This window comes from Marmota monax, unplaced genomic scaffold, assembly GCF_021218885.2.
Source record: "Marmota monax isolate L192 unplaced genomic scaffold, Marmota_monax_Labrador192_F-V1.1 WCK01_AAM20220418_F8-fsc00009, whole genome shotgun sequence".
Classification (NCBI taxonomy): domain Eukaryota; kingdom Metazoa; phylum Chordata; class Mammalia; order Rodentia; family Sciuridae; genus Marmota; species Marmota monax.
The window spans coordinates 874,293-894,541 of NW_026694710.1; the positions used below are offsets into that span (position 1 = coordinate 874,293).

Here is a 20,249-nt window from a genome sequence, read left to right on the forward strand (position 1 = left end):
GATATGTGTTTTTCAGGTCATAAAATTGATCACATTCTCTGGATGAACTTTGACAGAAGGTCTTGCTTATAACAGTTGCAATCATTTGGTCGACCTAAAAGAGCCATTCAAAGCCCACCATGATCTTTTCCAAACTTATTTTCAGTATGACCTTGCCAAATCTTCCACTCTGACCCCACAGGTATATTCATTATCCCTTCTTAAACACACCTTGTACTTTTCTGCTTCAGTTTCTGTTCCTCTCGCCCCTCCTGTGTGGAACTCACTGTCTCTCTGTCATCCTCTCCAGGTCCTAAGCATCCTTAAATCCATCTTGCTAAGTGAAGCACCCCCAGGTCACCTCAGTCCTCCAGAATTGTTCCCTTCTCACTTGCTGTCTTAGCTGTTCTTTGATAATCACCAGTTCCTGTCTTTCAATACTGTTATATTGTATTTGCTTATTATTTATCTCTTGCATTGTTTTACAATTTTTAAAGTATTTATGTTTTACTTCCTGAACTGAACTGCAATTTCCTTAAAAGCTAGAACTTTGACACTTATTATTATTATATTTTAAGTCCTATAAAATATCTTATATATGTTAGGCCCTTATTAGTATTTGCTAATTAATAAGCTGACTGGTGTATCTGCAGGGAAAAAATATAGTTAGAAAATTGCTTGAATTAGTAAATGTTACTTTTTATTTTTTAAAAGTTGAATTTTAAGAGTATAAATGCAAAAATACCAATAACTCTTTTACTTATTAAATTTTCTTAGGCAAGAATTTCCTTTGTAAAAGAATTATTGAAGCCGGACAGAGTGGCACATGTCTGTAATCCCAGTGGCTTGGGAGGCTGAAGCTGGAGGATAGCAAGTTCAAATCTAGCATCAGCAACTTAGTGAGGCCCTAAGCAATTCAGTGAGACTCTATTGCTAAATAAAATATAAAAATTATCTGGGGATGTGGCTCAATGGTTAAGTGTCTCTGGGTTCAATCCCTGTGAAGAAGAAGAAGGAGGAGGAGGAGAAGGAGGAGGAGGAGGAGGAGGAGGAGAACAAGAAGAAGAAGAAGAAGAAGAAGAAGAATTGAAAGCTACATGACAACCAAGTATTCAATTTCTGATTTAGCTATTCTGTCTTCAAATGAGACAAACCCTCCCCTTTGATGAACAAGGGTTGCAGGTTAAAGAAAGAGGAATAGGGGAGAGAGAAGAAGGAAGGGAAGAAGGGAGAGACAGGGGAAGAGGAAGGAATAGGGGAAGGAGAAAAGAAAGAATTTCCTCTGATTAAATTGGTGAACAAAGCACTTTCCAGATCCTGTTTCTGAATAAACTAGCTTTATTCATCTTTCTACCATATCTCTTATTGACAGGGTACAATTGTATCTTTCTCTGAAGCTCATTCTGATGGCTTACAGGCACATAAGACCAGAAGTGTAAGCCATGTCAAGGGAGAGGCAAGAAAAGTCAGAATTAAGACACTGGAAAGAGAGGGAAGGTTTGAAAAACTTTCACAGGCCAAAACAATAATGATAATAATATAATACTTCTATTAACTAAGGCTCTAGTGACTTTCTCCTATTGATAGTGGGGTATGAAGCCCCACACCCATAAATAGAATTCCCTGTAATGTAGCATGAAGCTAAGTTACAGAAAACTTTTTAAAATTGCCATAAGTTAACCATTCCTATAAAAACAAAAGGAACCACAAAACAAAACACCCCTTTTTTGATTTCTTTTATGGGGTTTTAAAAAATGCATATGCATTTTCTAATCATTTTTTTAATAACAACCAGTAAGACAGTAAGTCTATTTTATTCTTGAATTCTAATATAACTTTGTAAACTTATTGCAGCTTAAAAGCTGAAGTAAAGCTGAATACTCTGCAGTTGTAGACATTTTTTCATACCTCAGCCTCACCTCATTTAGTCAAGATCACTTTAGTATTTCACATTGTTAGAAAAGTTAAAGAAAGAAATCATGCCTAGCCAGGCAGGGAGATGGTAAAGAAAGTCCAAAATCGTGAGAAAGTGGTGATTCTAACAAACTGAATCTGCACTTTTCCTCTCTTTGACACAACATGTTATTTAATGCAGTGAAAAATGTAAATGTTGGAGCAGTGTCAGGATTTACTAGAAATGACAAGTCATGAGTTCAGTTATTTAAAAAAAAAAAAAAAGGAAGTTCAACTAAGCAAAACCTGGGTCAAGAGATGGCTTACGTAAATCTGTAGTTCAGCTGTTCCTGGGAAACTCCTGGCCTCAGAGAGACAACAGCCATTGGCTCTGAACGCCTTCCTTCCTTCAAGGCAAAACTGTCAGAAGCAGGTGGGAAGAGTAAAAGGCGGCCACAACACAAGGTAATACAAATGTCACAGTAACCCGTCTGACCTATTCAGAAGCACATACACATACAAAAAAAAACCCAACACTCTTCCCACTTCCTTCCACCTAAAACAGTTTTGAAGTGTTTTTTTTAACTTGCTTTGTTTCTACCAAATTACAAATATACACACTATTAACTGAATTTTCTTCAACACTTCTAAAAGGAGACTGAGAAGCAATTTAGAAAAGACAAGGAGGCAAATTGTTCTCTGAAGCCATATATTTTCACATCCACGGCTGATATGAGCATTTCCAGAAAAGCATCTTGAATATGAAGTTTCACCAAGACCCTGTCTATCTTCCAAATCTCCTGGCATCACCACACGTGTACATTAGCTATGGTGGCCTTCCCTGCACTCTTTCCTTCGCAGAGGCTAGGTACCTGCAGTGTCCCTCACTCTGCCAGAAGCTTTCCCAGCCACGCAGGCAGAGGGGCTTCTGGCCACTGTTTGTCATCACTGGTGGGTCTTTCCTGGCTATGCCACCTCAAATTCTGTCTATCTTCTGATGCTAGCTTATTTTCTTCCACAGTACTTCTTACTTTTCTCCCCACACTTTTGGTATTTAAAATGCAAGTTCTATTTATGAACTCATTTGATCATTCAAAAAAGTTATTGAGCATCTAAAATATGCCAAACACCCAGGATATATTCTAAGACTGAGGACCTTTCAGCACATCCCCATGGATGTACGGGATTGTATTCCAAGTGAAACTGGGTGTCATTTTAGTGTTTGAAGCAGAGCAGGTAATGATTTGACTGATGGCTTCAAGGGTAACTCTTCCCTTTGAAAGACTACAGAAGAGGGGTAGGGAAGGATAAGGTCATACACACAGCAACAACACTGAATGATAGGATCGTGGGATATAGTGTTTAATGAATGAATTAATATATGAATAAATGAAATATGGAAACTGAACGAGTAAAGACACATATCCTCCCAAGCATAAAGTAAAAGCCTAGAAAGTGCCTTCAAGTCTTCTGGGCATCAAACAGCACATTAACATCACACCTTGTAATTATGTGTGTGCTAATGTGTGTGTGTGTATACACATATACAAATTGACTACTTTTATAGAATAATAAATAAAAGTGTAATAATAAGTAAAAGTTTTTTCTGGGCAAAAAATATTATTGCCTAATGACCTACAATAATATCTTTGAGATGCTTATTTCTCAACTTTCCTTAGTCTGTTTCTGTGTTTGTTTAGTTGTGCTGAGGATTGTACATGTTAGACAAGCACTCTACCAACAGAGCTATATCCCCATCTTCTTTTCTTAAACCTTTGAACTTACAGACAAAAGATAACTTGAACCTGTATTTACTCTGTAAACAATCTCATCAGTACTCCAGATCTCTACCGAGTTACAGAGATTGCCTTGTTTGGGGTGAAAGTTTATATACAAGCATCTTTTCAAGTTGGATACTTTTGAAAAAAAAAATGTGTTTGAATTGAATTTGCTCTATGTTTAACACTTTGATATCTTTTTTTATTTATGGAAAAGTTAAACAACAGCATTTATACTGCAAAAAAATATCAACTATTTTTCTTCTGTTATAAAGAACTTTTAGTTTTGATAAATACCTTCACCTAATTTATGCTACATGTACAAATGTATAAATAAAGCTGTGTTCATCTTTAGCAAGGTGCTATAATAAGGCTAGCTCCATTTCCTAAAAAATTGTACATTCTAATATTGCTTAACTGAGTTAGGAGTTTTCAATCCTGAACTTTATAGAAGTATGTCCTCACAAAAATAAAGGTCATGGTTTCAATTCCTGTTTAGGTATGCTAGCTATAAAACAGGAAAAAAAAGTTTCCACAGCCACAAAATTCTTTCTCAACCCTGACAAACCTTTTTTGTGAACACTTTGGGCACAAGAAAGGGCTGAGGGAGTGAATCTGGAAAGCCCTGTGCAAACCCATCTGGGAGAAAAGGAAAGTACAGATGGCATATCAGCAGTGGATTCATCTAGGAGAAGTAGCAGATGTTGAAAATGTACTACTTTTAAATGTGCCAATATAGTTTCAAGATTATCAACTTCAAGGTTGGATACTTTGAAGACTGGTAGAAATTAGCGCATTCATCTAGTCATTCACAAATATTCATCAGGTACACACTATGCAAAGTGGAGCAGGACCAGGTGTGGATCTTTACTCTCCGTGCACACCTGCTCAACTGGGAAGGTGACATCCTTAAAGAAACTTTGTTCTGGGTGAGAACAAGAAGAAACTTACTCTTAATGTTTAAAGCATGGATGCACATCAAGTATATAATCAGATACACAGTATTTCTTTGGTATTAAATTTTCATGGAGAGAGGTGATTAGAGAATACAAAGTCTAAGATGACTCCCAAGGAAGTCAATAAAAATTTTTTTTAAAAGCCTGAGAAACTCTAGTCCATTAGGAAGGAAATAAGCATATGATTTATAATGAAACACAATAACTAAAATGACAGAGGAATTATAGAATGCTGTGACTGCATGTACCAGCAACACCTAACCTGGTACAGAGGGGAAATCCCGCTGGGGTTATGGCTCAGTGGTAGGGTGCTTGCCTAGCATTAGTGAGACACTGGGTTCAATCCCTGGCACCACATAAAAATAAAAACAAAAACAGAGGGGAAATCCCAGGAGAGGTCACACTTAAGAAGAGGTGTAAGGGAGGGCCAATAGGAATTACCCAGGCAAGTGGGTGGGGAGTGGTGTGCCAGAATCAAACAGAGAAAAGACTAGTGAAAATTCCCTGACACATCACTCATAAGACTTTCATCAAAGAAAATCTATATATATATATATATGTATATATATATATACCCCTAAATTGACTAGCTTGGCTACTTCAGCTAATTCTCTAGCTTGGCTAATTCTCTAGTTTGGCTAATTCATGAAGTCAGATAAGCCACAGAGAAAACAAAGATAACTGAGAGCTGAATTTGTGTCACAGTTTTGGACTTTGAGACAGTTCTCTCTTAACATTGGGGCCTTCCTTTAAATTGTCTGCCATCATCACAGTAAGGCCTTGAACACTATCTGCCAAAGAATTCCAGCCCCAGTCATGTCTCCCTCTAAACATCCCATGGAAATGGAACATAGAGCTTTCTGGAAGACCTATGCCCAGTGGAGCTGTCTCCAGAGCAGCTCTAATATACTTCTCCACTCCAAATCTTTTTGTTGATCCAGTCAACTCATTAGCCTTCCAGTGGAGGGTTTGTACAAACAGGTTCCAAATTACTGACAGAAATAATTGGAATAGTCCTTTCAATGACTATTTCTTGAATTCCCCATGCACAGTTCTCATCACTGATGGAGAGATCGACCATGGGGAAGGATAGACCAGGTCCTTCACTCATGGACTTTGCTTTCTCAGGGAGCAAAAGCAGACAGAAAATATGTGAACAAATTATAAATCTAATCATTCCACTTACAAATGACCTTCAGGAAATAAATCTAAAGAGGATTACAGGTTAAAGAGTGACTTTGGATAAGAAGGTGAAGAATAAAGATAACAACAATGTGAGCCGAAATCTGAATGAAAAGAACCACTTACAAAAGTCAAAATCCTCTTTTCTAGCCATTTTGAAAAGATAAATATTTGAGATGATGGATATGCTAATTAGCCTAATTTGATCATTACATATTGTATTCCTATATCAAAACATCATACTATAACACACAAAACACATATGCTTTTTTGGTGCTGAAAATTGTAGCCAAAGTCTTACACATGCTAAGAATATTCTCTACAACTAAATTACATCCCCAACCCAGTATGTACAATTATTATGTCAACTAAAAATAAAGCCAAAAATAAATAAGCACATCAACTATAAAATTTCCAAAAAAAGAAAGAGCCAACATTGTGACTATCAGAGTAAATAGTGCCCTATATGCAAATGAAAACTCATAGAAACAAAACTGATCATGGGTATACTCTTATATAGCTATACAATTATGAATAATATGTTTTTCAATTGGCTCTGCCATCCTAACATGCCTTGCAGGAACCCCAAGATCTTTTTCAAACCAGGACATAAGAAGTTAATGTTTCTAGAAGCCTGTTTCCCTGGTTGGTTTCAATTTGGTTGGTTGGTGTCCATATCATATCATTTGTTAAATATTTCTAACATCATCTCCAAACTAAAGCATGGTATACTGTATTGTCATATAACTTCAAGGATGAATCTAGAAACCCTCAACTCTGTCCTGTAACTTTGACCGAGATAATACCTTTATCTGCTACCTTCATCTGCTAAGGAGGCAACAGCATGATTGTGAAATCCAGGTGAAGAAGATTTCCTGGGTTTGAATGGTAAGCTTTGCCACTGACTTAGCTGCAGAACCCTGGACAATGTGCCTAAAAATTTTCTATTTCAACTTCTTATAAAATGAAAACAATGAAAATGCCTCATAGGATTTTCTTGAGGATTTAATGATAGAATACATGTAAAGCATTTGAAAGACCTTTGGCATATTTGAAACCATGATGGTATTCACATGAAGTATGAATTTCCTTCACCCTGACTTGCTTTTTTTTCTATTAAATTTCTAACAAATTTCAAGGTTCCGATAAAATGCCATAATCACTACAAAACTTTTAGCCTCCAGAGAAGCCATTTCCCACCTGTGAACAACTGCTAATGCATTGCTTATACATTAGTATAACAAGGAACTTTTATGTAAGTCTGTATACATATTTTGCATGCTCAGTTGGGTTGCAAATTAATATCAAATAATTCTGCCCCATATAAGTGCAATTTGAGTCACATTAAAAAAGTAAATAAATGGAATCTATTTTAATAACACTTATATAACTTGATATAACCAAAATAATAAATTTTACCACATAATCAATAGGAAGTAATTTTTAAATGAATTTTTTTTGTACTAAGTCTAAAATTTGGTGCTCTTCTTACTCTTACAGCACGTTTCACGTCAGAATAGCCATATTTCAAGTGGTTGATGATAGTCACATGTAGCTAGTAGCTACCAATTGAGACAATCAGCTTTAGGTCATATATTATCTCCTATAGCTTTGTATTTATCATAATGCCTAGTATATTCCTTGTTCCAGAAACTCAATTAAAAATATTTATTGGTTAGGGGCTGGGATTATAGCTCAGTGGCAGAGTGCTTGCCTCACACATGTGAGGCATGGGGTTTGATACTCAGCACCACATAAAAATAAATAAATAACTAAAGATATTGTATCCAAAAATATTTTTTAAATATTCATTAATTAGTTACTTATTTTACCGGTTCATTTACAAGTAGGACTATCTATCTGTGGAAAACATTTCAGCTATTTATGACATAAAAAGTAAAAACTGAAAAAATAATTTTCTTTAAAGAATAAAGAATTTTATTCTTTATAGGGAGTAATCAAATGAAATTTTCAGTTATTTTTCCCATTAAGTATATAGTGTAAATACACTAAGTCATAAATAAATTGTATACAATTAAAGAAAATGCATGTATTTGTATGTTGGATGTTTGAATAAATATAGTATATTTACTTGTTTGATGTGTTTGAATAAATAATTCAACCCCACTTTCTGATAACAGTAACAATATTACATAGGAGTAATTAACTCACAAAATAAACACACAGGATTTATTAAGGCTCAGTGAAAATATTTGATTCCATTTCCCAATCAATGTAATTTTTCCTTAAAGTGATACACTCCTAATGTATTCAATGTTTTCATAAATGATTTCCCAGCTAGTCAGATGTAGTTACAGAAAATGAATAACATTATTTCCATAGTCATTAACAACATACTGTGAGAAACAGATTAATTTGAATTGCTCTGTCAGAAAAACTGATATGAAAAAAATCAATCCTAATATATATTTTACCACTCTAACATTGGGCCTACCTACTCCTTCTGTTTGAGATTTATTCTTATTTTTCTTTAAAACTCGTATATTCATTTGCCTGCAGAACTGACTGTGATAGAGAATTACAAAGAATTAACAAAATACAGCATCGAGGAAAGTAGAATAACTCACCTTTGGCAATTTCAATGGTAATTTGCAAATTGGCAACTCATAATGATTTTCATTAAGTATGAGAGATTGGTCCAGGTTGGGAACTATCTTTTCCTTAGGTACTTTATAAACTACAATGGTTCCCTTATAATGGGGACAGCTGTAGTTTCCAAATTCATCCACCTCTTTGATTTGGAGTTCCAGCCTGGGTTTTCTTTGCAAGTGAAAAATAAGTTTGTATTCTTTTCCATAATCCTTCCCATTGCCTAAATGGAAGTAAAATGCATTCGTTACCATTAAGATATATCACTTTGTCTTAATTTTTAAAACCCAAATATTCATCCAATTTCTACATATAATTAAAGTTTCTTGTCGTATCATTGCATCTTGTCAAACATAACTTGGAAAAGCAGCAATAGGTTAAGAACAGATTATCACTAGAAGAATGTTTCATTTGTTGGTAGGTGAGGTACTCTGGCTATTTCTAGGTTTAAAAATCTTTTCTTTTTTGTTTTTTCCCCTTTTGCTATAGCAAGGAACTATTAGAAATATTCAGCTCTTTCAGTATTTAGAAAATTATCTTCAGTCTCAAGAATTACCTTTGTCCTTTATCTTGTTCATACCGTGTTGTACATTATCATAACCTCACAATAGACTTTCTAGTACTGCACTCTCTCCTATAATTGTGGCTATTCAGGTTTAAAGGAAAATTAATTAAAATTAAAGAAAGTATAAAATTCCACTCCTCACCACATTTAAAATGCTCAGTAGCCACACATGTCTAAGTGGCTACTTCACTGAATAGCACAGATATAAAACCTTTTCTTATTTTCAGAATGAACCATGCTATTTTAGAACTTCCAAGTGGGATAATTTGGGATTTGTGTTGAAAAATTTATAAGAAATTTGTAAAAACAAACAAACAAACAAAAAATGTAGTGGATGCTCCCAAAACAATAATCTATGTTTTCCTCTCAACTCCTCAGTGAAAACACTGACATGTTTCTGAACACAACCTTTCACTTACGGGAGTTTTACCATGTCAATGTGGATATTTTACACTGATATTGCAACAGCAAAAGGGACATTGCTATTCCCCAAGGTAGCTTTATTACCTTTTGCAAAATATATAGGAAGCTATAATATGGCAGATAAAATAACATGTTTTAGACATAAAGATCTGGAGTCAAGTCCAGCCGCCACCATTAGTCTACACTACACTGTTTGTCAAAGTTCTTTTATGCCTCTGAGTTTCTTGTGTCTTAACTGCCTTTTCTTTAAAACAAGAAAAATAAACTTATCTCGTAGGATAATTCTGGGATGAAATGAGAAAATATATATAATGATTGTCAAAGGGCCTAGCACAGACTATGCTGAATAAACAGTAGCAAAACCAGCAAACAATAAGAAGCAGGCTTCTATTATTTTCATATGAATGCTTAAAAATCAACCCTTACATTTTTTTGTTAAGAATATCAAGATGAAGCTTTAATATCTGGGTTGGAACTTCTTTTGTTGGCCATAATATAGTTGATTACCCAGAGCTCTCACAGAAGACCTTTCTTTCATTTTGCCCAATAAAAGAAGAAGAATTCAGTGGTAGAGGAGAAGACACCTCTGTCCTTCTCCTATTATGACTGCTAGATGCCATTTTGATGAAATTCTAAAGCACAGTTAAATCTAGAACCAGAATATATGTAGGTTAGGGAAAGCAAAGATAGATAGCTTTGCACACGTCTGTATTTGAGGGGCAAACTGGCAATGTGAACAAAACAGACTTCTAAAAAAGGAATGACTAACCAGGGTTGTTTCTTGCAAGAGTTTTATTTTGTTTTTTTAAATAAGATAAATTATCTGGGTGATTAAAATATAATCTAAATCGTGAATGAAAGTTTGCAGATCACTCAAGTAATAGCTGGTTGACTTCTATTTCCTGCCATTCAAGTACTATCAAGAAAAATAATACTACTTTGATCCGAATAAAATCTTGCTTGGTAGATTTCTCCTTCCTTCCTTTAAGAGACATTATATTCTTTGCCAGGTGCACAATTATTCATAAGGAATTATTTATATACAGGATATAAGAATTTAAAATGAGTCATAGCTATATTGTTTCAATTCAGATCTTAAAGTATATACTTCTAATCACCAGTTTTTAAAAGTAAAGATCAGTAATCTCTAAAAATCACATTTACATATAAAACCAGGATGAAATTATCAGTGTTTACTAGCAATAAATAGAATGATCTAATATTAGAAAGCATCATGGAAATTTTTAAAATCTAGAGTTTCACTGTTGTATAACACTGCAAAAAAGGACAAATAGTATGAAGAAATTTCACTATTCCATATTTTTCTTCCTTTTCTGACACATTTAGAGTAGAAGAAAAAAATGAGAATTATTTGCTGCATATCCAAAGCATGAAATCTACCACTAGTTGACTTTTTGAAAATCATTTTCTCTTTTTCAACATACAAAGTACGTAGAACCTTGTAGGACCCTGAAGTACCAGCTGGTCAATAAATACTTGTCACATTAAGCAAAATTCATTTCTATTTTGCAACTGATTAGATGTTTCTCATGGCAATATATTTTCTTATGGCAATATATTTTCTTCTTAATAATGGAAATTGAATGCTTTTCATTTATGTTATAGAAAGTTGCAAACATAGAAATATATGCTTTCACTTAGAAAAGTCAGATGAGGAAACAAAAGGGCTAGCAATAAGGGGAACCCCAAAAAATCCTAATAAAGAGCCTTAGCTCAGCTATTTCTATAATCCAAGCCATCCTCTATGACCTCTACCTCTAAGTTTCAGTTTACTTGCTCAGTTAACTGCAGTGGCTCCTTAACTGACCTCTTTGTGTCTACCCCTTACCTTACTCAGTCATAATCTCCCTCAAATTATGCCACTCCTTTGTTGAAAATCCTTTGTAGATCCCCACTTCACTTAGTAAAAAAGGCAAAGTCCTGTCAAGGGCCTTCAGGGCACTATCAATCCTCACCTTATTTCCTGCAATCTCTCCTCACTCCCTCTGATCCAGCCATGCCAGGCCCTAATGGGCTTCAAATATACAAGGCACATTTCTGCCTCGGCTCACCTGCAGTTACAATCCTTGTGCTGGGGACAAACTCTCCTGAGACAGGATGACAGCTTACTCTCTCACCTGCTTAGGGTCTTTGTGTAAATGCTGTTTTCTCAACAGGTCTCCCCTATGACTATGTAAAATTCAATACTGCCACTCTTCCAGGACTCCCTTTATCCTTTCCCTATACTATTCTTCCAGAACACACTTTTCAGCCATGTTAAGCAGTACGTTTTATTCATTTATTTACTTCTTCTCTATATCTCTTCAATAGCCTATAATTTATATGAGGGCAGAGAATACTTGGTAAAAAAAAAAAGGATGGTTATTTAAGCATCTTACACATGTCTAGGAAAATGACTTTCCTGGGTCAAAAGGTATTTAGGGCAACTTTAGGAGACACTGACCTCCACAGAGCATTCCCTAGTTGTTAGGGGTGTTGCTAAGGTGTCATTATATAAAACCTTGCAAAAGCACTTCTCAGCACTTTCTGGGTTTTCTGTGCACTCAGAGCTTGAGTGCAATGCAACATAAAGTCTAAGTGCTGAACTGACTCTCCAACCCAGGAAAAGAAAGCAGCCTGTAGCTCTGTCCAGAATGACAAAGACCAATACCAAACCACAGAAAGCATCTATCTAGCTTTTATCCTTGAAGGCATAGACATAAATCTAACTCAAACGATTCATCTGTATTATTCACAAGTGAAAAAAAAAGAGAAATGTGGGCATTTCTCAAAGGATAGTCATCTAAATTTGTTAACTAATGTTTTAAATACTTTGAACCATTCTTAGCACTATAAAGTCAAATCTTTCTACAAGCTTTTGTCTCTGTTTCTTCCAACACAGACTCACTGAGGCCTTTTCTGGATGTTAGGCACTATCCTAGGTGCTGGGGATTGAATGGTGTGCACCAGCAGAATAGCCCCTTTATTCATAGGACTGCCATCAGAGAAAATGGCATTGGTCATTAAATGAGTAGATAGAAAATTGTGACAAGGGACATAAAAGAAGAAGTGAAGGTCTTCAGAAGTAAAATAAGACTCTGAAAACAGTAAGGACTGATATAATCAGGGAGGATGGGGAGACATCTTTAAACATGACCATTGAGGTGAGATACAGAGATAAAGTGGGAAAGAATTGAGGGTGAAGGGATTGGGATGGAAGAGAAGGAGAACCCTCCAGGCAAAGATCCTCTGCCTTCATCACTTTGAGATTCTCAGACTACCCCAGGCTCTGATGGAAGGATAGATATGTATTCTTTACTAATGTTCTTGTTCCTCTTAGGCGGAGAAAAGTCCAGTACGGTTTCAGGTCTGAGCATGATTTCTAAGAAAAGCAAAGTAGAAAAGATCCTGGCATCCTGCCTGACTCACTTTCTTTGAGTGAAGATAAGCTCCTTGACTTCACCTATGTGAAAGAATTGTACATGGGCCTGCTGACTTCACGCACTCTTAATTTAGCATGCACCCCATATTCCATTGCAGACAATAGGACACTCAGTTCCCCTGCCTATGAGAACAGTAACCAACTCCTGTTTAGAGCAGCATGTAAACACAGCCGCTGTTCCAAGTATTACAGGAAAATTATTTGCATCATTATTTGGGTGGGGCACTTCTGGTTTTTGACTATCTTTCATTAGAGAGATTTCCCTACGTGGATATGGTGGTTTCTGCTCTGAAAGCTGAGTACAAAGGGTTTTTTCCTACCCTTCATTCCTCTACCTCTTCTTCTTTCCTTTCCCCTTTTCTAACATCCTTATCATTCATGCAATAAGACAGAGGCTCAGAGATAAAGCCTGGGCATGTAGGCAAGTGCCCTACCGTTGAGCTACATCCCTAGCCCAATTATTTTTTAAAGCAGCAAAGACCCATTGGGGCCTGAAGTCATTTCCTGAATTAGAGAAAAAAATTCTTTCTCTATACAATTATTGAAAGCTGTTGACATACCAGGCACTATGTACCAGGTTCAGAAGTTATAAGGCAAGACAGACATGCTCATTGCCTCATGATATTCTGTTCCAGCAAAGAACACAGTATGGTTATATAAACTGAAAGTAAACCTATAGATAAGAAATTTCAAATTATGATAAAATTGATAATGTGAACAAAAAATAGCACTACATAAATATGGGGATGGGAGGTTAGCAGCTTGTATCATCTGAATCTGAGGTTCTTAAACTTTCTTGTGCCACAGATCCTTTTGAAGTTTAGTGAAACCTGTAGATTCCTTCTGAGAGTCATCCTTTAAATATATAAAATAAAATATATGGAACAATCAATAATGTCATTACATTGGAATATAGTTCTATCTGCACATTTCTTGATAATTCACTGACTCCAAACTTAATTCCTTCTAAGGCATGTTAAAAAGCTTGGATATTATTGTAGTTACAGTAGAGAGTAATAATAAGGATTTAGCTGGGCATGGTGGGGCATGCCTGTTATCCCATTGGTTCAGGAAGCTGAGTCAGGAAGATTGTAAGTTCAAAGCCAGCCTCAGCAACTTAGCAAGGCCGTAAGCAACTTAGTGAGACCCTACCTCAAAATAAAAAATAAAAGGGCTAGGGATGTGTCTCAGTGTTTAAGTGCCACTGGGTTCAATACCTACTACTACTACTACTACTGCTACTACTACTACTAAAAATAATAAATGTTTTCATCAGAGAAGTAATATACAGTTGGTACTGGGCTTATGATGGGTCTACTTCCCTATAAACCCATCATAAGTTTAAAGTATCTTAAATCAAAAATGCATTAAATATACTTAATTTACCAAACACCATAGCTTAGTGACAGTGCACTAGAGAGTATGACAATCCAGTGGCCAACAGGGAGCTGCAGCTCACTGCCCAGCACCACAAGTAGAGGACGTGTCACAGGACATATCACTATACCAGGAAAAGATCAACACTCAAAATTCCAAGTTCAGTTTGTACTGAATGCATATAACTTTTTTACCATGATGAAGACTAAAATTTCAATTCACACCATCATAAGTCAGGGACCACTATGATTCATGTTTTTTTTTTTTTTTAACAAATCATAGTTACTGTATGGAAAGAGATGGCATGTGGCAAGAGTTAAGAAAGGAGCATGGAGGGGGCTACTCAGGAAGGAGAAGACCCTAGCTTGGGACTGGGAGATTCATCAAGGAGAAGACCCTTTCTAAAAGACTGTCACTTAGTGGGCTGGGTTGGTGGCTTAATCGTAGAGGGCTTGCCTAGCATGGTGAGGCACCGGGTTCAATTCTTAGCACCATATATGAATAAATAAAAATAAAGTCCATTGACAACTAAAAAATTATTTTTAAAAAAGAATATCACTTAGAATCTAGCTCTAAAAAAAAGAAGAGGCATCCTCTGAGGAGAGAGGAGACTGGAAAGGAAGAAGTATGTCTTTTTCTCTTCCTTCTTCCTGCAAGCTTCCCTCAATTCTCTGAAGGTTTCCTTGGTGATTCTAGTTTAAGGAACTCCTTCTGAAATTTGTGGCTTGAAGACGATAGAAGACTTAAAGAGAATTCTCTATACTTACTTGAACCAAATATGTTTCCAGTAAACCTTAAAAGCAGTTGTTCTCCTTCTCTTACTTGGAAATGACGAGATGACTCTGGAAGTCCTCCAAATCCTTCTAAGAGCAAGTCCTTAAGTGTCTGGTTTAAATCTTTAGAAGGCACCACTAAAACAACCACTCTGTGTGGATTGTCCTTCTGGTGCGACAAAACTACGCAAGCAGTGGTGCTGAGCAAGGCATCCTCCAAAGACTTCACAAAGGAAACCAAATGGCTCTTGTCCACAGTGGAAGAGAGGTGAAGTACAATGAACCTGCACAGAAGAAGAGGGACAAGACCACAGGGGGAAATGCAGCCTCACAAACTTCACCAATACCTAGTAATAGATCAATATCTTTTAAAAAAAGCCCTTATCATCCAAACTTTCCTTAAAAGCAGATGTGCTGATGACAATCCAGTTACAGTCATGAGTGACTTTAGTGAAATCCTTGGCAGTCAAGACATGAGCTCAGATCTAACTAAATTCTAAAACATGATCTTAAATAGAGAAGTCATACAGGCTCAGCTCTAAAAATGACATCATACCTTAGGTCATACAATAATGAGTCACATAATGTTTCGGTTGATGGTAACCACATATACGACTGTGGTCCCATAAGATAATAATGGACCTAAAAATTTCTATCACCCAGTGATATCACAAACATCTCAACATTATAATGTAATACATTACTTAAGTGTTTTTGGTGATCCTGGTGTAGACAAACCTACCACATTTACAGTCATATGAAAGTATGGCACATACAATATGTGAATTACATAATAGTTGATAATGAGGATACATGAGTATGTCACTGGTTTATATATTTCTATAATGCACTTTCTATTGGCACTTAAGAGTGATTTTATTTTATTTATATAAAAGACGCTAACAATAAACCAGATTCAGGCAGGTTCCTTTGGGGTATTCAAGAAGGCATTGTCTTATAGGACATGACAGCTCCAAATATTTCATTGCTCCTGTAGAGCTTCCAGGGGGACATGATGATACCAAGTTGGAAGTCAGATACTCATGACCCTGACCCTGTGTAGATTAAGGCTAATATGTGTGTTTGCATCTTAGTTTTTAACAAAAGTTTTTTTTTTTTTAATTTTTAATTCAAGTTTTAAAAATAGGAAAAAAGCTTAGAGATTAAAGATATAACAAAAGAAAATATTTTTTAAATTGTACAATGTGTTTGTGCTTTAAGTGTTATTACAAAGGAGTCAAAAGTCTAACAACTTTAAAAGTTTATAAAGCAAAAATAGTCATAGTAAGCAAATTAATGCATTAGTGAAGTTTTTTTAATTTAATTTAATTTATTTATTTATTTATTTTGTCAATTTAGTGCAGCCTAAGTGTAAAGTATATGATCCTAGCTCTCTCATTCACTCACCACACCCTCACTGACTCACACAGAGCAACTTCCAGTCCTGCAAGCTCCATGCATGGTAAGCGCCCTATATAAGTCTACCATTTTGATCTTTATACTGTTTTTGCACTGTACCTTTTCTGTTTAGATATATTTAGATACACAAACACTCCTGTGTCAAGATTGCCCGTAGTATTTAGCACAATAGCTTGTTTTACAAGTTTGTAGGCTACAGCACACAGCCTTGGGTCTGATGTACTCAATACCACACAGGTTGTTTAAGTACATGCTGACGTTCACATCATACCACAACTACCTAATTATGCAATTCTCAGAACATAGCCTGTCTTTAAGCAGAGCATGAGTATATTTTAACTAGAATTACCAAAGTATTACTTCAAAATATAGAAGAGAGATACTTTTAAGATAAACTATTTACTCCTTATAGGATGGAAAATATATACCATAATAAAGTGGGAACTGAAATATTCATCTCTATCTCTGTGTGGTAAGTATTTTTTAATACGTTTTTAGTTGTAGATGGATGTAATATCTTTATTTACTTATTAATTTTTTTATGAGGTGCTGAGGATGGAACCCAGTGCCTCACACGTGCAAGGTAGGCACTCTACCACTGAGCTACAGCCCCAGCCCCTGTGTGGTAAGAATTTTTATGATGAATTCTGTTATGGGTTGAATTGTGCCCCACCCTCAAATCCGGAAGTTGCAATACTAACCCAGAGTTAGCTTAAAATGTGAATTTAATTGGAGAAAGGGTCTTTACAGAGGTAATCAAGTTAAGGCAAGATCATTAGGGTGGACCCTAGCCCAATATAAATGGTGTCACAAAAAGGGGATCTTTCAACACAGGAAGGCATACAGAGAGAACGCCATGTGAACAAGAATATTGCTATCTATAAGACAATAAAAACCTTGGAACTGATCCTTTCCTCACAGTGCTCAGAAGGAAAAAAAAACCTACTAACATTTTGGTTTTGGAATCCCAGTCACTAGAACTGTGAAACAATAAATTTCCAGGTTTCAAGTCATCCAGAATGTGGTATTTTGTTACAGCAGCACTAGAAAACTCATACAGACCCATAACCCTAGGTTAGACCAGTCATTTCTCAGTTAATTTCCAGAAGTTGCCCTCCAGTTGCCCCCAATTCAGAGAAGCCTTCTCCCACAGACAAGGACTGACTTATGTGAGGGCACAGAGCCAAGCTCCCTGGTACTCCAGAGCCCTCCTGAGGTATCAGCTGGGGAAAGACTTCAGTTGGAACCAGAGTTTTCCTATCTTCTTCCCTGGCTCTACCTCCTTTCATTTCCTTACAAGACTGGCCTAAGAGGCTCCTCAGTAAATAAATTGCACTTTTAGAATTTTTTTTCTACAGAATTTTGATCCAAGATAATTGTATATGTAAAGTTTTCATTATAAAATAAAGGCTATCTTTAGAGATGGTGATTGCCCCCTCTTCATGAGTGTCTACTCCTCATGAACCTTAAAACTGATTCAAATGCTCCTCATAATGGACCGTCTAGAAAACATGGAAATGAGAAAGCAAAATGAGGGCACTGAAATAACCAATTCAGTTCATCTATACATAGTTATGAGATGAGCATAGATATGAACAGTTAATTATTTTCCCCTTGAATTTCAGAAACGAAGATGCTATTTTAAAAGTTTTCTGGAGTTGAAAGAAACCTATAAAACGAAATCTAAGTTATGAGTGGTTTCCAAAAGCACTTGTTTTAAACTATCATGAAAGAAATTACAAACAGCATATTCATGTCAATTCTAGTTTATATTTTAAGCAGATCTTAAAAGGGATTTTTATTCTTATTTGAGGAATTAAAATCCAATCCTGTGATTGGATTTCCACAAACATCAAAGATAGACCATCAGGAGAGAAAATCAACTCCAATCGTTTAGTACTATATTACCTCTCTAAATGTTCATGCAATTCAAATGATATCAAGCCACTCGGGATGGTTCTCACCACAACATCATCAAGCCCAAACCAACCAGTGTCTTGGCTTCTGTATCCCAGTAATTTCAAAGATTCACAGGTATTGTTCCCAAGTTTTCTTGTGGAAGCACTTTTTGTCCTATATAAAGGCAGCAGAAGAGAAATTGGTAAATTTTATTTAACGTACACCATATATAATGCATTCATTCTTTCATCAAGTGAATAATTCAATAATAATCCATTAAGTATATGTTATGTTCCAGTAATTACACCAGACACCAGGAATACAAAGATAAGTAGATACAGCCCTTGCCTACCTAAGCACATGGCATCAAAAGATTATCTGATTACAAGGTGATCTGTGTGGTAATTAAAGGAAGGTATATAGTGGCTTAGGAGCAAATGTGAAATGCTCAGGGAAGCTTGCAAAGTGAAAATGCTGATTTTAAAAATGAGATTTTGAGAATGAGAAACATTTTACCACTGGCAAAAGAGGTAAAAGGGAACTCTTGAAATCATTAATGATCTTCCTAATATAAACCAAATGTTTTAGAATAGCCAAGAGTAGTCATGCAGTGTAACACATAGCACCACAGATTCTGTTACGGAACTGCCCAGTTTCAACTCTTCAGTGACTTTGCCTCTTATTCACAAATGACCATGGGAATTTATTTGGTGTGCCTATATGCCAGTTTCCGTGTCTACAACATGAGAATAATTGTATTACCTACATCTTAGGTTTAAGTGATACTTGTATAATTATAAATCACTTATAACTGTAGTGAGTATAAGAAGTAGTATTAATAGCCTCAATCTAATCAAGCATAGTCAGTTAGCTTTCCTGCATAATTTTTCTTCTCACATAACCTGTCAAACAAAGGTCCTGAAAGGAGCAGTTGTAAATGCCTCATGATACTTCTCACCAACCAGAAGTGGTTTAACAGTAGATCAACTTCTAACATCAGCCAGTTTGATTCTCTTTCTTTGGAATTAAGTAAGAAGCTCAGAGAATGTAACTTGTCACCTTCCTTCAGCTGTAGTGCGCTGGAGATGGAAATTAATAGATTTAAGAGAGGAAAATAGATGCTACAGAAGAAAGTAGAAGATTAATGAGATGCAAAAATCCTCAAGATGGGAAAATTAGAGCTTAACTATTGTGGCATTATAATAATTTTTTTCTGGAATTCATTTGAGAGGTTATCTGTTCCTCAAAGCCAAAAGATGGAAAGTCCTGGATGCTGAGTGTCTTAGGTGGAAAATGTGCTACAACTCAAAAGGGAATAGAAACATTCTAGCTAAGTACAAGAATGAAGATACAAGTATGAATCCCACATCTCTTTTAGGAGCACATCTATTTTGGGGTTGTAGACTTAAATCCACCATAGTTTAACAGATTTAGCTGTCTTAGTACCTAGCGACTACTAATTGCACAAGATTTAAAATATCTGCCTTGAAAAATCTTTATTGGTTATTTCAGGAGATAAACCAAATTAAAATCAAGAGTAGGGTAAAAATATTTCGCTTTTGGCTGTTGGATTATAACCACAGAGATGGTAAAATTTTAACCCCTGGTAGTTAATTTATTCACACAGGAAGGTTGACTCAATAAGAACCTTGGTCATTTACCATAAATTGAGTTAATTAAGTATAATGTTGACTTTTTTTTTCTGGAAGCAACTATTCACTTTTTTTTCTACCAATAGTTTAAATTTTTCTGTGGGAGACTATAGGTTCCCAAGTGTGATGAGATGACCCCATCCCCAGATCCTGGAGTGAATATAATTGGCATTCATCAGTGCTGTTCACCAAATATCCAATTTCTCCTTGTTCATAGTACATGATGTGAAAAAATGTGCTACAACTCAAAAGAAACATTCCTAGCATGTCCTGGCCCCTGTGGTTCAGTGGAACCATATGT

At 35.8% G+C, this 20,249-nt stretch overlaps 1 protein-coding gene across 2 annotated transcripts in view; it reads right to left on the reverse strand.

Annotated features, from left to right (window-relative positions):
- The window catches only part of Dthd1 (death domain containing 1), a 62,184-nt gene that overhangs the window by 18,523 nt on the left and 23,412 nt on the right, over positions 1-20,249 (reverse strand). For both annotated transcript variants that reach the window (XM_058572375.1, XM_046423899.2), the window contains 3 exons: positions 18,306-18,470; positions 14,973-15,262; positions 8,377-8,621 (listed from right to left, as the gene is read on the reverse strand). In XM_058572375.1, the coding sequence (XP_058428358.1) occupies positions 8,377-8,621; positions 14,973-15,262; positions 18,306-18,470 (700 nt within the window). The remainder of the gene's footprint in view (positions 1-8,376; positions 8,622-14,972; positions 15,263-18,305; positions 18,471-20,249) is intronic.